Below are 15,757 nucleotides of genomic sequence, written 5' to 3' on the forward strand. Positions count from 1 at the left end.
AATTCTTTTACATCCCATTAATTATTAATTGGAAAAAAAGAAAATATTTAAATTAATTTCCTATTAAATTCATGTATTTGAAAATAATTATACAATCAATATTATCTCACTATTGTTTAAATTAAATATCCATCTAAAATTATTTCGAAGGTTTTAGATTGATATTTCTCAACATACACAAGTCCCGTGCCGTTGCTTTTCTTCCAACTGCTGTCTGAATATCGTAAAACCTTAGTAGAATATCAGTTGTAAACAATTCGGGTAATGCTTTCAAAAGGCAAGGTACCTTAAATAAATTATCAAAAATCAAAACATTATCTTTTAATCATTACCAAATTAAAGTGAAAATATATATATATATATATATTAACTTACCAATGTTTGCGGCATTCCCTGTAATACGATACGAGTCCTATCTTTTCCACATTGTACCATTAAACGTAGAAATTGAAGTATAAAATGAGTCTGTTGAGACACTTCACCGTCTCTACCAGCTAGGAACGTGAATATAGTAAATAATCCATTTAGTGCTGACAGAAGAGGATCTCTCAACACAACTGACTTTTGTCCATTGGTCGATCCTTGAGCTTGTGGACTTTGTGAGCCAAATATAGGATTGGTATCTCCAGCTTCGTTTAATCGTAAAATTTTATTCGCAGGTACACCAAGAGCATCGAGTTCTTCCGCATCTAAATCCCGACGTACTCGTTTTCTATTATTTCCTCGACAAGGAGTCGAATTATTGTACTCTAATGTAGAAAATATACAATATACGCATAACTTTGCTAACACTGAAGATTGTGGTTCTACAAGTTCTTCGCTTCTGTAAAAATTCATTTAAACATATAAATTCAATAAATGCACCGAAAAAAATGAAATTATTTAATATATTTATAATATATCTTTGTAATATAAATAAAATCTTACTGTAACGAATTATATAAATATTGTGGAATGATATGGTTGATGAGATCTAAGGTACAGTTCTCGATATCAAGATGAAAAGTGGCAAATGCTAAATCTACTGCTTGATCCAATTCCTCTTGATACCGATATTTCAATACTTCTTTTACTATATTTGTTACAAACCATAAAGAACCACCAGTATTTAATAAAGATTCTAAAGATTGTGTCGCTTGAATATTTATCCAACCTCGTTGATTTATGTTTCCCCACACAGTTTCCAATTGTTCCAATATAGGTTGTCTTGATATAATACTATCAAAAAATAAAAACTATAATATAAACATAAAAATTCTATTAATTAATAGAAATTTTAATACAATACCTGTGAGACATTGAAAGCACTTTTGTTTTTGATTGAGTAGGTGGATGAACATCATACTGCATTTTGCGAATAATTTGTGACATCAAACTTGATCTAAGAGACAAACTTAATTTAATTAAGTAATCTAAAGTGTCTTTAAAAATTATTTATTCGCGCACTTACAATTCTTTGAGATTATCCTGCATTTCATCACCAGGAAGTGGTGTTAAAAAATGTTGTACCATATTCAAAGGTTTTAAAAGAGCATCTTGATGAGTAATACTCATATGTGCACAAAGCCAAGCTGCTGCACAGACTGGTAAACAGCAAGCAGTTGCACGTAAACCATCCAGAGCTCTTTTAACGTCACTTGCTCCAAGTACATCACTTTCCCATGCACAGAGAAGCTCTTTTACAGCACCCATAGCAGATTGACACGCGATATGCCATTTTATATTGCTAGATTTCAGATCAGGATCTGGAGAATTGATTTGTGCTAATAATGCATCTACTCTTGCAGGATCAATATTTTGTAACATTTTTTGGGGAGACTTTGGTTGATTTCGTTCGGGCATATATTCACGTACCCATTGTTCAAAAAAGGAATCTCCTTCTCCTTCTTCTAATACAGCCTAAAAAAGAATATAAAAATCATTAATTTATAATGAATGAAAAAAAATCTTTATTTAATATTAGATGCAATCAAATAAAACTTACATCAGATCCATAAGTTTGAACTATAGAACATAGCATAAGAAATGATATATCGAATAACATTGCTCTTTTTGCTGCAGTCTTTGGTGGAACAGGTTCATTAATTTGCTTACTGCATTCATTGAACTTAATTAATTTGGTAACAAAAGTTTTAAGTTTTCCTTCTACAGTAGCTACTGCTAATATAAGTTCAAAACTGTTTCCTGTTAAAACTTGATATAACATGCTAAGCAATGCCTCGTGAATCTTTGTATAATCTGCGTTAAGAGTTTTTAAAATACCCGATAAAGTCGGCTCTGCACGTACAATTACTTTAGGAATTGAAGATGTAGCTATAGAAATTTCTAATTTTTGTAAATTCGCGGTAACACCTTCTCTTCTGCTACTTAAATGTTTAGTTTGCTTTTCTGTAACTAAGTTTACTTTCTGCAGAGCATTAAGCAAACATTCTACACTATTACAAGAACACGCAGTATCTACTATATCGAGAAGTGGAGTGAATTGGAGTAATAATTCGAATGCGTCTAGAATATCTTGCGAATATTCTAATTTATCATCTGCATTTGAATGTGCTACATGTAATTCTTTTAATATAAGAGGTACTTTTAAAAAAGTAAAAGCACCCCATTGCGATTCATTGATTGTACTTGTAACATTGTGTAAGCACATTAAACACGCACGGATTATTTCGCAATATAATCTTGTATTTGTATAATTTTTAAGTCTTTGGACCATCAGCATCTGGTTAACAAATACAGAAGTTTCTGTGCTAGGATTTAATAACACTTGAACAGCAAATAAAGGTTGCAGGCAATGAGTTATAGATTCCATTTGTGACATTTCAGGAGATAGAGTTAAACAATCATCCTCTAAATTGCACAGTTTTTTTAAAGAATCTTCAATTTGAATAGAAGACTTTAGGCTACTAGTTTTCAACAGAGCCTCAATCTCTTGGCACTTTTTTACAACTTCTATGTACAAATCTTTATCATCATATTTTGCTAAGTACATCATAGCACACAGAAAATCAGAACTAAGCATTTGTTTTAATATACTGGCAGGTTTATCCATCAATTCTGTTGGTTGTGGAGTTAATGGATTGTTTTGAGGCATTTTTGTTAGAGTATGTAAATAACATTGCAGTAACCAATTTACTATGGATAATACTGCAGCAGCCAAAAGATCTTCCTCTGGCTTACCACGGCATGTAATTCCTATTTGAATGGATTCTAAAAATTCTAAAAGACTTAGAATGCAATGGGGTTTATGAAATGCATCATATTTGCTTATTCGTTGTAATACAGCGGCATAGGAGACCAACTAAAAATTTATATATATAAATATTATATCAATAAATTAATAATACTTTATTGATAAATTATATATACCTGAGAACTTAGAGAATGTTTTAGATATGATAATACTAATTGATTTGGTCCAAGTCCTACTAATGCTTGCTGCAATATGCAGTCTGCTAAATTATATACATCTCCACTTACACCTCTAGGTAAAATCTGAAAATGATATGATATATAAAAAATTTTTATGGAAATGCACAATAGATACTTCTATAATCTATATATTACTTACAGTTTTAATGTTAATACCCCATTGTAAATCACTCCAACGTTCTCTCCATGCTCGTAACAAAAGAGCTTTCAAACTACTGGTCTTACTTGTTACTTTAGTCTCCATAACTGATGTTAGGAGATTACACATAATTCCTCTTATTTAAGCAACATCTCTATATCAATATTAATAATTAATTTTGTCACAAGAATCACTTTTTATTTCATTAAAATAAATGTGCATAAAATGATTATAATGAATCAATATAATCTTAAAATAGTGTAAAGTATAAAATAAATAATAGTAAATAAATAATAAAATAATAAAAGTAAATAAAATAAAAAAAATATACATATGTACAAAATGATTATAATGAATCAATATATATAACCTAAAAACTACATAAGAAGATAAAATAATTTGTATTTAGTTAAAAGTAACCATTAAAAACAAATTTTAATCTTTTACTTTCAAATTATCATTTTATATACCTCATATAAAAAAAATTGATTTCATTAATAAACTACCATAGTTGACATATTTCCAAGCCATTTTCACACCATAACTCTTCTGCAGTCACCATGACTAGCGTCATGGTGTTACTGTTAGACAGGATTGCCACTATTGGCAATTGCATAGAATCATATCTACTATTAGAATTTCAAAATTAAACACAAATCTCTACTCACTTCAAATAAATAATCGATATTTAATATATTCCCTCCTTCATATTTTTTATAAATGTCAAATTAAATAGTTACCGATAATTCATTGAATTCATTTTAATAAAATTTTCTGTTCCGTATATACAGTTTATAACAAAATATATAAAACATGTTTTCAATCGAATATATCTTTTAAAGCGAATTCTTTTTCTACAATTTATTTAAAATTTCATGAATTTATAAAAATTATAAACTATGATACATTATCAGATTTTATACTAATCTCGATTAAATTAAGAAGTTTATGTCAGGATTAACTAAAAGAAATCGAATGATTGAAACAATGGGTGTCTGCACAAGAAGAAGATTATTAGTCCATACTACTACATTTTTTACATGGCCAGGATGGAGCTTCATAACGTTACTAGTAATTCTAACAGCAATTGGATTGTTTTATTTTTTTGTTTATGTACGTGTAATATACTATGTACGTATTTTTTTGTACAAAATTCAATTATAAAATATTTTAATTTATTTTAATATTAATATAATTTATATGTTATAAGATCTAACAAAATCTACACTTTTTACAGAGACAAATGTATATAATCTGAATCTAAAGAACTAAAGTATACGCAAGAAATTATAAAAAAAATGAAGAATTTTTCACTTCAAATACTATTGCATATACTTTCCAAAACTGAAACTTTTACATAATGATACATATAAAATAAAATTGTACAAATAATAATACAAATAATAAAAATAAAATGAAATTTTTCTGAAATGAACGGTTTCAATAATTTTACTATATATATATAATATAAAAAAGTATAAATTTTAAAGATTATGAAATAAATTTTTGATATTTTATATCCTTTTTATGCAAAAATTTTTTATATAAAAAAAAATGAACATTTATAATTTCTTTTATTATAATTAAAAAAATTATTTTTCAATGATATTCTTCCAATTTTAATCCATGACTCAACATTCTATATGAAATGCGTCGTCCATTTTCATACAGTTTAAATTAATCAGTCTGATGCAACATCAGGGACAAAATATAACTTTGTTTTTAACAATATCTTTAGGATTTTGAATTCTTATTCAATTTTTCATTTTATTTAATCTTCATATTCAATCTTATCCACATCTTAAACGTATCCATCATTTCGAATATAAATTCTCGAAATCAAACTTTCAACTTTAAATTCGATTTTCGAATGAAATTTAAATTTCTCTCAAAGCATAATTTACAAAGTAAAATTCAAAATGCGCGAGATTCAACCCTGTTACCGCCTATCCGATCTATCGACCTATCACTTGCCAGAAGTTCCCTCGACCAATCATTTTGTCGGAAAGTCATAAGCTTCCGTGACGTAGTTATTGCCACGCTGGCAGTTCAATTGACAATATCGTGCCATAAATCGAACATTTGCGCTATCTTCGAATAAAATAAACAGTTTGTTGCAGTACTGGTGTACTGAAGCTGGCATATAATAGTAAAAATTTCTTGATATGCTTAAAAAAGCATTATGAGTGATTTGAATGGGCATTGGACGTAAATGTTGAAGGTAAAAAATAGCAACCAATTTCGAAAGGTGCTCTCTCACTCTCTTGGTGAGCAATAAGAGCCTCAGGGTGGGGCGAAGAGGCCGAATGTCTGTCCGACTGTCCGTGACGGGTTCCTTTCCTCCGTTAGTTGCCTGATGCGCTTTATTGTGTCTGAGTGTAACGTTGGTGCAGTGCCTAAAGTGTTTTTTTTTAATGGAAACGTAGTGATTGCAGTGCATTCTATGTAATAAACATATACACGTAAAGTGTACGATTGATAACCAACGAGGGATGTCGTCTACAGATATCAATCTGATGGATTTCCTCTTCCCAAGAGAAGACGCTTTCCTAAAAGGCGATGTTAAGGACGAGCCTTTCATAGATCAGAGCTACAACGATGACGCCATCACGGTGAGTTTTTGATGCACGCTTTTATCATATTTTTATTATTTAGCTTTTCTTTTCTTTCTAATAATTACTTACTTTCGAACCAGTTCTTTCGCGACTCCAAGAAAACTAGTTTCTTTTTACATACGAATATGAAAGGAACTATAGGAATAACTGGAAGCAGGTTTCGATGAACTATAGTTTGAATAGTTTCTTGGTTGAAAGGTTATACAAAAATAATCGTGATTAATCGAGGAAAGGCAATCGAGGAATTGGATAAAGTGGCTGGCTCGTTAATATCGCGCTTCCCAAGTTCCCGGAATATCACACGCGAAAATAGGTCTCTTTTATGTAATTGAAAATTCGATATACATATGGAAAAATGCCCATGTATGTAAGAGGAATATAAATTTCAGCGAAGTCTGATTTCCTGATAAAGATAGGCGAAATTGTTTTTCAAATTAAAAATAAATTCTATTGCAGCTTGTTATCAAGAATGCTAATACAATGAATAATTCCTAAGACTGGCGAAACCTTCAAAGATCGACTCGATGTTTTACGCAATGTTATCGATGAATATTGAAAGTATGCGAAGACCGGCATGTGAGAAAGTTTCATATTTTGTCATATAAACAAATCGTTTAGATAAATCGTTTTAAGCTATGCATGTACTTCTTTATGATTATTCGCTAATAATTTAAACTTAGTAAACTCTAAGCAAATCTAGAGAACTCTAGATGAAAAATTCTAATACGCGAAGCGCAAAAAACGATGCTATTATACTTCATCACGATTTGTGCTACTTTCATCGCGTCTTTAATTCTTCATACGACTAACGAGAGGATGGACCGACCATCTCTTGCTTTCATTACTAACCATTATATTCAATTACGCTCAACAGGCCACGAAGCGATCCGTACAGAGAATATTATAGAATTATAGTTAATCATAACCGAAACATAAAAGGACAATTGACGTGATATCGAATATTTACGGTAACAGTTGTAAATTACGATAATGATTAACTATAAGTTTCTGTTATTCATTATTAATTCTTGTTAACATATGGTGTATCCACGTGTCGATGTACATGAATATGTCGATATAAACGAATTGTCGTTTATTATTTGCAGATTATAGTATTTTAACAAATAATTTATCATCTTAAAGTAATTAATACATACAATATACAACAATGAAAAACATAACTTATCAATGATCGAATGATTTATAAAATATAAAGAAATCGAAAAGAAAAGAAAATTATTATCGTTTTTTTTCTGATCTTTTTCAAGAAGTTATAAAAATTATTCGATCTCTGTTTTTTTATATTAACAGAAATGTATGCGGATATTGTTATTACATAATCATATGTTTTTTGTAACATATGGAATGGTCTAATGCACGTGCTCTGTGTGGTAGCCGCCATATTGGAATATCTTCGATAAACAATTATATATTTTATATCTCATTAAAAATAAAAAGGATATTTGTTTACAAACGATCTTTAAATCTAAAAAGAATCGATTAAATTAATTAATTAAAATTAAATAATAATTAATATAATTCTTTTTTTTAATTCTTCATAATCCTATGTAAATAATTCTTATTCTAATTGATATATGATGATTTTATAATAGAGATTAATGTCTTTATGCAGAATCAAAACGAGAATGCAAGCATTCGTCATGGCGAACGACCTTCGAACGAAAAGTACCGTTACGTTACGGGACTCCATATGAATAATCTAAAAAATTCTGACCACTTTTTTTTTCGAAACAATGAAACTTAATCCATTTGTATACACAAGTGTGCATATAAATTTTTGCATCTGTGTAATTATTTCTTATAATAAACTTAAAGATTAAACAGAAGTTTAAAGTTTAATAAAAAATTTCCATAAAGATAGGAAATCATTTTTAAACATTTTTAATTTTTATTTCATTCGTTTCTGTAAACGCGGAAGACTATTTTTTAATGTTTTATTTAATTTTTATTTCTCTTTTTATTTCAAACATAAGGCCAACATCTGTCAATTTTAACAAGAAAAAAGTCTCACAGAGAATTCTAAATTTAGGATAAACACAGAAACATCTTGCATGAGATCACAATTTATTTTTAATTCAAAGAATATGAAATAATCAAAAACATTAAATGTATATTTTTGAATATTGATCGATATAAACCTCTTTACATATTAAAAAAAAAGTCATGAAATTCTAAAAAATAAAAACTATCGTAATATTCATAAACAACTTACGTAAAAATGAAAATTCTGTGTGAAAATCACAAACCTGAAACAATTACTTGATAATATATGTATATATATACGCAAATATAATTTATATATAAATTTAATTAGTATTTGAATCAAACAATTATTTAGAATGATTCGCTTTTTTAATTCCTTTCAATTTTCTCTTTATTCATGATTTAAGAGATATACCAGTGAAATCGTAAAATTCGAGCGAACCAGTGTTTCCACGCTTGACTATATTTACCATTCCTCTTGTGCTTGGAAACTAGGTTATTCGACATTGGGCAAATGCTCGATTCATCGCGAGCCGAGCGACAAGCGCCTCGACCATTTTTCAAGCTTCGCCAAGCCGATTAAGCTAACTTTCATCCAGATATCTAAGTGGAGCACGCATTAGCAAAGCTTGTTATTTCCATTCTAAATCTTTAGATCCATTGCAAATGCGACATCGTTGGCATTTTGTAACGATGGCATTTTATCGTGTGCAATGCATACAATTTTCTTATTAGAAATATAAAATGAAATGTTCATTGGTAATAGATCTCAAAGGAATCGAATAATTTGTCTATGTCGTGCCGAAAAATTGAGATCGTTTTATCGCGATGCATATTCATCAGATCAATATAGATCCGATCTAAATAGAACGCTATATTCGAAGTAGAAATTAAAGAGAACGGCTGCAGCCAAGTAAAAGTACCATTCAAAACAAACTGCATGCACTCGTGATTCTCTTCACGTAGCATCGAGTAAACTTCTGATGTTGAAAAACAAATAAGAGATTGGCCTTGCAATTAGAAGTTAAAAATATGAGCATATATAAAGTCATTAGTCATAGATACCGCGATAATTCATGCTATTTTCTTGATAAAAAAAAGATATGTATATATATATACTTAACTAATATTTTACATTGTATCCGAGATATTTGTGTTGCCACTATTAGTCACATAGTAAATCGTACATCTTCTACAGAAAACTTTCAAACTTTCAAACTTCGGAGGATTAATTTAAAATCTAACTATATCATGGCTCGCACTATACAATAAATATCTTAAAATAATTTCCATTCTGTTCTCCGTTTGCTTTTCAAGGCGGAAGAATGGCCAACCAATCCAGACGATTTTCTGGACTCTATTTTCAAGCTGGAGGATAATCAATTCGACTTGATCGATAATGATTTAGATGCGATCCCTTCTTCCTCGTCGGACAGCGGGCTGTCGAGTGCGCTGAGTCTCTCTTGCGAGCAACAATTAAGCCCGCTTCTGCCGATCGAGGAGGATCAAATGGAGATGAGTAATTCTGAGATGAGCAGTCCTCAAAATATCATGGATTTTGATTCGTTGGGCAGTCCTAATCAATCGATGGCCAGTATAGATAGTCCTGTCAGATCGGTGGTTAGTTCCAATATTGGTTCACCCGCCATGGATGTAGCCGAAGAAATGGACGTGGAACACACCCTCGTGGCTGTGGTGAACCCGACTAACACCGTGGTAGATGCTAATACGACAATTGTAACGGAGCAACCGGTTATCGATTTAGGTAAGAAATTGGCTGGATTTTTCCTTTCCCAAATGATCGATGAATTTACAGCTAGAATACGGCCTTTGGGCAAATGTTAATGTTTAGATGAATTTATCGAACTTAAACGAACAGATAACACATCTATTTAACAAAATTTTAACCAAATAACAGATTTAAAAACAACACGAATAACATTATATCGCAAGCAAATCGAGATTTTTAGATTAAAAATTTCCAAAGTTTCATCCGTGAAAAACAGCGAGAGAAATAAATTGTTTTCTTTTTTTAGAGAAAACACCGAAGCCTCAACAGATTCACGTTGCATCTCCGGAAAATAACACGATAAATGTGCGCAATATCACGTGCAATGGGAAACGAAATATCAGACAATTGATACGCGTTACACCGATGGGTTCCGGTAATCCAAGATCGATCCTACTGCCAGTGAGCTTGAAAGACATGAAAGAAGTGAGAACCATCAAGATCATCAACGCCTCTCAGGCTAGAAATCTCAAAGGGTTCAAGATCAACCAGGCCAACATCATTAACAAACCAGTTCAGGTAATTCAGGCTATATAAATCACATATATATATGTACAAAATCCTTCTTCAATGTTTTCTTCTTAAAAAAAAAATTAAAACAAAAACTTAATTGTTGTTACGGTTTCATAAAATTTCACGCATTTCTTTCTCTTGCTTTCCGACCGATCTACAGATGAACATCAAACAAGAATTCAAAGAAGATTCCAGTAGCGAGAAGGGTTGCAATTCGAGCGACGAGGTTTCGGAATCGGATTCTCCGTATCCGAGGCTAAAACTGAACGCGGAGGAGAAACGTCTGCTCCAAAAAGAAGGTATCACCCTGCCTACTCATTATCCGTTGACGAAGCACGAGGAAAGGGAATTGAAGAGGATCAGGCGCAAGATTCGCAATAAAATTTCCGCTCAAGACTCGCGGAAGAGGAAAAAGGAGTACGTGGACGGATTGGAGGATCGAGTGAAGCAGTGTACCGAGGAGAATATGACACTGTTGAAACGTATCAAAGCGCTTCAGTCGCAGAATCAGAGCCTGGCCGGCCAACTGAAGAGGTTGCAAGCACTGTTGCAAAAAGGGAACAAGAGCGCCCAGCCTGCCACTTGTCTAATGGTTTTGTTGCTTTCGTTGGCCCTGGTCGCTGTGCCGAATCTTCGGCCACACTCCAATTCAAACAATGAACTCACGCAAGAGCAGGAACAGCCGGAGAAAATGCCACCTTTAGCGGGTAAGTTCGATACTCATTTCATCTTTCGTTTGCGAGCAGATCATGTGTAATTTTTTTTTAGTTGTTAAGATTCGAGTTAAAATTCTTTTTATTAAAACTGAAAAAAATTGTCCTTTCATTCATTAGTTATCTATTTATAAAATGAGCACATATTTTGAAATAATTATTTCAAAGAAATAAGCAGATATTGCTATCATTTTATTATCTTATGAAATCATTTTAATTAAATATGAAACGTTCACATATATCAATCATTTTATTTTTAAAAAATAATAACAACTTTGTAAATCTTGATTTTATCAAGTATTTTCTATATAGTAATCTATCAAAAATCTTTCCAGATTAGTAAACTCTTCAACAGATTTCTATTTCGAGTTAATTTTATATGTATTATTCGACAATTATAACATCATAACCGGCATCACATTTTGTCGAACCGTTATATTAGCGGTTGCACAACACAAGTTGAATGAGTTTGATACTTCAGGGAACATTGAACCCTATGGAATCGTGAAAGGCATAGCCCTGTTAAAACATTTTATTTTTTCCTCGCGTTGCTTTCAACCCATGGATGTTGGCTTCGTACAGTTGAGTTTTTTACTGGTTTAAAAAACGAAACGATCATGTTTATATATATATATATCTTCTCGCGTGTTATTTCAAACAGACCAAAACTCGTTTGAAAATAAAATTATTTTAGCAATAAAATTTGTCTGCGATCGTCAAGGATATTTTTTAATATATATAATATTTTTAGTATTTCATCAGAATGTCTGCAATGACATCAAGAAGTAAAAATTTATGCGCTAAACTTTAAACGATATCTCTTATCATAAATATTTATATTTCCATTGATTAAATATTAGTAATTTGAACGTGTAGGTGAAAAACGAAACAGAAAACTTTAATAAACATTCATTATCATCAAATATGATAACACCAGATAATTGGACGATGTTAGGTAAATATTTTATGTAATCGTTCATAATTATGATTCACATTTATAGAATAGAATATAAAAACATTTAGAACTTCATAGAAATTATTTATTAATTTCTTTTATTTATTATATTCTATTATATTCTATTATATTCTTAATTTATTTTATTTATTCGATTTTTATAATTCCTCGAATAATTGAATTTGCTTCATCGAATGCTAGAACAGCAAATTCCAATAACAGAATGTCACAAAAAAAAAGTAACAAGACACGGTATTTTAGATTACGAAACGAATTTGCTTTATATTCTCGAATCTACGACGCAACAAATGATTTGATTATTTTAATCTAATAATATTATCAATAAAGTTGTAACAAAATCTAAACTTTATTACCTATTAATTTACTAATTGATTATAAATTATGATAAATTATCGTGCAAGAAAATATGAAAAAAATGATTACAACTTCACAAAGTTTTTATCAGAAGTTTGAATGATAAATTTCGATAAAAGGACAAACGTGATGTTTCGAAACCAATAGGTTCGATATGAATATCGGTGAAACCGAACTAAGATAGAAGAGCGAACAGAAGTTGTTCAACTACTTTCTAAACGAGGACAAGAAAACTCTGATCCTTTCTCGATGCCAGAACGGAACAATCGTTCTCATCGAACAGTAATCTTATTTTAATTATTTTCTTCAAAATGTCCATTCGCTTTATTTCTCTCCTGTTTTGCCTTAAATTGTAACGTTATCAGTTTCTATCAACTTCTCAATTTATAACTTTTATTCATAATTTGTCATCATGATTCTCTTTTTTTTAGAAAGTACAATGAGAACCCTATGAAGTCATTGACCTTCGTTAAAATTCAAAGACTAATACCTTAGGATCGTTCACTTGTACGTGAAATGCCTCGTAACCAGTTTTTCGTGTCCATTACGAAATCAATTAAATCAAACCGCTTAAATCAAACAACGTATGCAATGTATTTTCGTTCTGCCGTCGTAAACCGTTCGAGATAATTATTTTGCATGCACGAAATGCGATAAATACGATAACTATAGTTTCAAAATATAAAAAAAATTTTATTCGAAAAATCAGAAAATTTTAGAAACTTGCCTGAATCTTTTTCACAATTGTTCAAATTATTAACATTATGCTTTCTAGGTCGTTCTCGAACGTTACTCTACACGAAACAGCTGATGGACGAGGAATTGCAGCAATATAGCGAGGAATTGCTGCAGGAAGTGGAGGGCCTTTTGGATCACGATTACAGCCCTACGATTCAGCCACCCCTCTATAAACGTCCTCGCATGGATACGGATTCTCCACCGAAATGCATCTTGTCTTCCGATCATATCGGAGGAACGCTTTGTGGAAGACAGGAAGTCACGATGAAATCGAACAGGAAATACATCGAACCACCGTTAGACGATGTTTGGCCACCACCGAATCCAGGCGGGCAAAAGAATGTCAAAAAGGTGGTGGATAAGCTCGAAGCATTGACCAACGAGCTGAAGATTAATATTTCTGATTCGGAAGGCATGAGAACTGTCCTTCTAAAAGTTCCTCAGGAACAATAAATAAATGGGAAAGAACCAATTGTCACGATATTATATTTTTCTATCATTTGTAACCCTTTGCGATTGGATCTGTTTATATTGTTGATACGTGACATTTTTTGAAAATATTCTTGGAGAAGAGAATTATAAATCATGAAATAATCTATTTAAAAAAAAAATTTTTTTAAATAGAAGTTCAGAATAATCAAAGGATCTAGAGATGATTTAAATGGAATTTAAAAATAAACTGATATACTTTTTTTCATTAATACATGGTTATTGAAAGTTTTCGAAGATCCTAAATTATTTTGAACCATGCATTCTCTTTTAATTCGATCTCTTCTAAATGAAAAATCATAAAGGGTTAACTAATTGAATAAAACACTCCGATGAGAAACATACATAAAAGAGAATAGAATTCTGTAGTTTTTAATTAATTTTTCTGCGTGAATATTTTCTAGAGATTAATGAGAATCCGTTCAACTAGCATATTTTAAACAATCGGTCGATATTTTTCACTAGCAATGGGATTAGGAATTTTCGTATAAGTCTATACTTTTAAGAGTTTATCGAAGTCACACGTGCTCTTCTATATTTCCCTCTTCTTCTCGCATATTTTTAGCGTTATATCATCGAAGCTATCTCATATTCATATACTATACTAGTTCATTCGTGCTTTTACTCATCGATAATTTTTATATATATATATTCTATCAGTGAATGAATTTCACAAACTTGATTTTTCATCACTCACTTTGTCTGTTATAGTCAACTGCACACCGTCATAGTTAGGTATTGATCGTCTTTAGATGATTTTTCAAGAGTTTTTATCGATTGAATGATATTTAAGATTTATCTATTTATAAGGAGAATTTATTATGAGAGTTTTACAGTTATTATTGATGTTGCCGATGATAAGAGAAATAAAATTTGTAAATAGTCATTATACGAATTGTCAAAACGACACACATACAGAAAGATATACATATATTATTATTATATTATATAAATATAATAAAAGAAATATATCGTAGCTTTAATTTTAAAAGATACGATTTTTAATTCTGTACTACTGTACACAAAAGATGATATTTACAAAAGTATAGTAGTAAATTATAAGTAAATTATAAGTTGATAAAAAATTTGTTTATACACATATATTATATACATAAACAAGTGCGTATAGCATATATGTTTCCATCCTTTAATGCGTGATAGATTCGATTATCCAAAGGATAATTTTCATCGTACATGAGGGCTCGGGTATCGCAGTGTTAATAATTAATTTAATATCATATCTCACGAGAAATTTGCGAAATGCAAATAAAACATAGATGCGTTAACTATGCCAACCTCGAGTGAAATCTATTTAAATGAAAACTGCGTGTTATCGACACCAGGTCTCAAGACTGTATCATAAATTTAGTTTATTATATCCTGATATATTTTTTTTTTTTTTTTTTTTTTTTCTTTCGATATATATTCCTCACTTCGTTTTAATCAATTCCTTACGTTTCTTAATTAAATTATTAATTTTTACTTTATACGTGACTAGTGAAATAACGTCCATATAAAACATAGCGAATTGTAAATAAATATATCGACACGATTAATCGTTTGTTTTATAGTTCGTACTTATGTTAATCTTCTCTTTCACTTGGACTAAATTTCTGGAAGAAGACAAACGCGCACATAGAATAATAAATGAACATATAAAATCCGGCTTTTTCTTTCACAGAATAGCGAAATTTTGCGCATCTAGAAATATTGTCGTTCTTCCAAAAAATTGTAATTGCGTACACGTATAAGGACGAATATTATCGATATCGATACTGAAGAAGCATCGACCACGATTTTTATTTAGATAAGTTGAACGATACATTCCTACCACTAATGTTCATTCAAAAATAGAACAATTCTATTTTTGCACGTATGTAAAAGGGTTAAAGGTATTACACTCTAAATTTAATTCAATATACGTGTAACGACGTCAGAAAATAAAATGTTACAATCATTATATTATTCCGATGCGTTTTTTCTTCCCAAAATTCA

General features: G+C 30.6%; 2 protein-coding genes across 3 annotated transcripts; one reads left to right on the forward strand and one right to left on the reverse strand.

Moving 5' to 3' along the window:
* Nucleotides 1–52: 52 nt before the first annotated feature.
* LOC107998682 (mediator of RNA polymerase II transcription subunit 24) lies at nt 53–4,453 on the reverse strand. Of its 2 annotated transcripts, XM_017058080.3 has the most exons (10): nt 4,312–4,453; nt 4,042–4,200; nt 3,572–3,725; nt 3,370–3,495; nt 1,985–3,301; nt 1,451–1,899; nt 1,289–1,381; nt 928–1,218; nt 376–823; nt 53–286 (listed from the first exon to the last, which is right to left on the reverse strand). In XM_017058080.3, the coding sequence occupies exons 3-10, from the start codon at nt 3,698–3,700 to the stop codon at nt 140–142; spliced, it is 3,000 nt and encodes a 999-aa protein (XP_016913569.1). In that variant the 5' UTR covers nt 3,701–3,725; nt 4,042–4,200; nt 4,312–4,453; the 3' UTR covers nt 53–139. The 2 variants fall into 2 exon arrangements, with proteins under 2 accessions (XP_016913569.1, XP_016913570.1); XM_017058081.3 differs by lacking the exon at nt 4,312–4,453 and having other exon boundaries at nt 4,078–4,207.
* Nucleotides 4,454–4,980: 527 nt separating this feature from the next.
* On the forward strand, nt 4,981–15,727 carry LOC107998728 (uncharacterized). Its single transcript, XM_017058144.2, has 5 exons — nt 4,981–6,183; nt 9,508–9,955; nt 10,227–10,498; nt 10,653–11,199; nt 13,311–15,727. The coding sequence occupies exons 1-5, from the start codon at nt 6,064–6,066 to the stop codon at nt 13,724–13,726; spliced, it is 1,803 nt and encodes a 600-aa protein (XP_016913633.1). The 5' UTR covers nt 4,981–6,063; the 3' UTR covers nt 13,727–15,727.
* Nucleotides 15,728–15,757: the final 30 nt, after the last annotated feature.

Source organism: Apis cerana, linkage group LG14, assembly GCF_029169275.1.
Source record: "Apis cerana isolate GH-2021 linkage group LG14, AcerK_1.0, whole genome shotgun sequence".
NCBI lineage: Eukaryota > Metazoa > Arthropoda > Insecta > Hymenoptera > Apidae > Apis > Apis cerana.

What these genes read in the sequence shown, in the direction of transcription:
- LOC107998728 (XM_017058144.2), top strand. Translation starts at nt 6,064, where the DNA reads ATGTCGTCTACAGATATCAATCTGATGGATTTCCTCTTCCCAAGAGAA. An exon ending in ACAACGATGACGCCATCACG is followed by an intron (nt 6,184 to 9,507) that starts GTGAGTTTTTGA and finishes TTGCTTTTCAAG; the next exon opens with GCGGAAGAATGGCCAACCAA. An exon ending in GAAAATGCCACCTTTAGCGG is followed by an intron (nt 11,200 to 13,310) that starts GTAAGTTCGATA and finishes TATGCTTTCTAG; the next exon opens with GTCGTTCTCGAACGTTACTC.
- LOC107998682 (XM_017058080.3), bottom strand. Translation starts at nt 3,700, where the DNA reads ATGTGTAATCTCCTAACATCAGTTATGGAGACTAAAGTAACAAGTAAG. An exon ending in AACATTCTCTAAGTTCTCAG is followed by an intron (nt 3,302 to 3,369) that starts GTATATATAATT and finishes ATAAATTTTTAG; the next exon opens with TTGGTCTCCTATGCCGCTGT. An exon ending in TATTTATATAATTCGTTACA is followed by an intron (nt 824 to 927) that starts GTAAGATTTTAT and finishes GAATTTTTACAG; the next exon opens with AAGCGAAGAACTTGTAGAAC.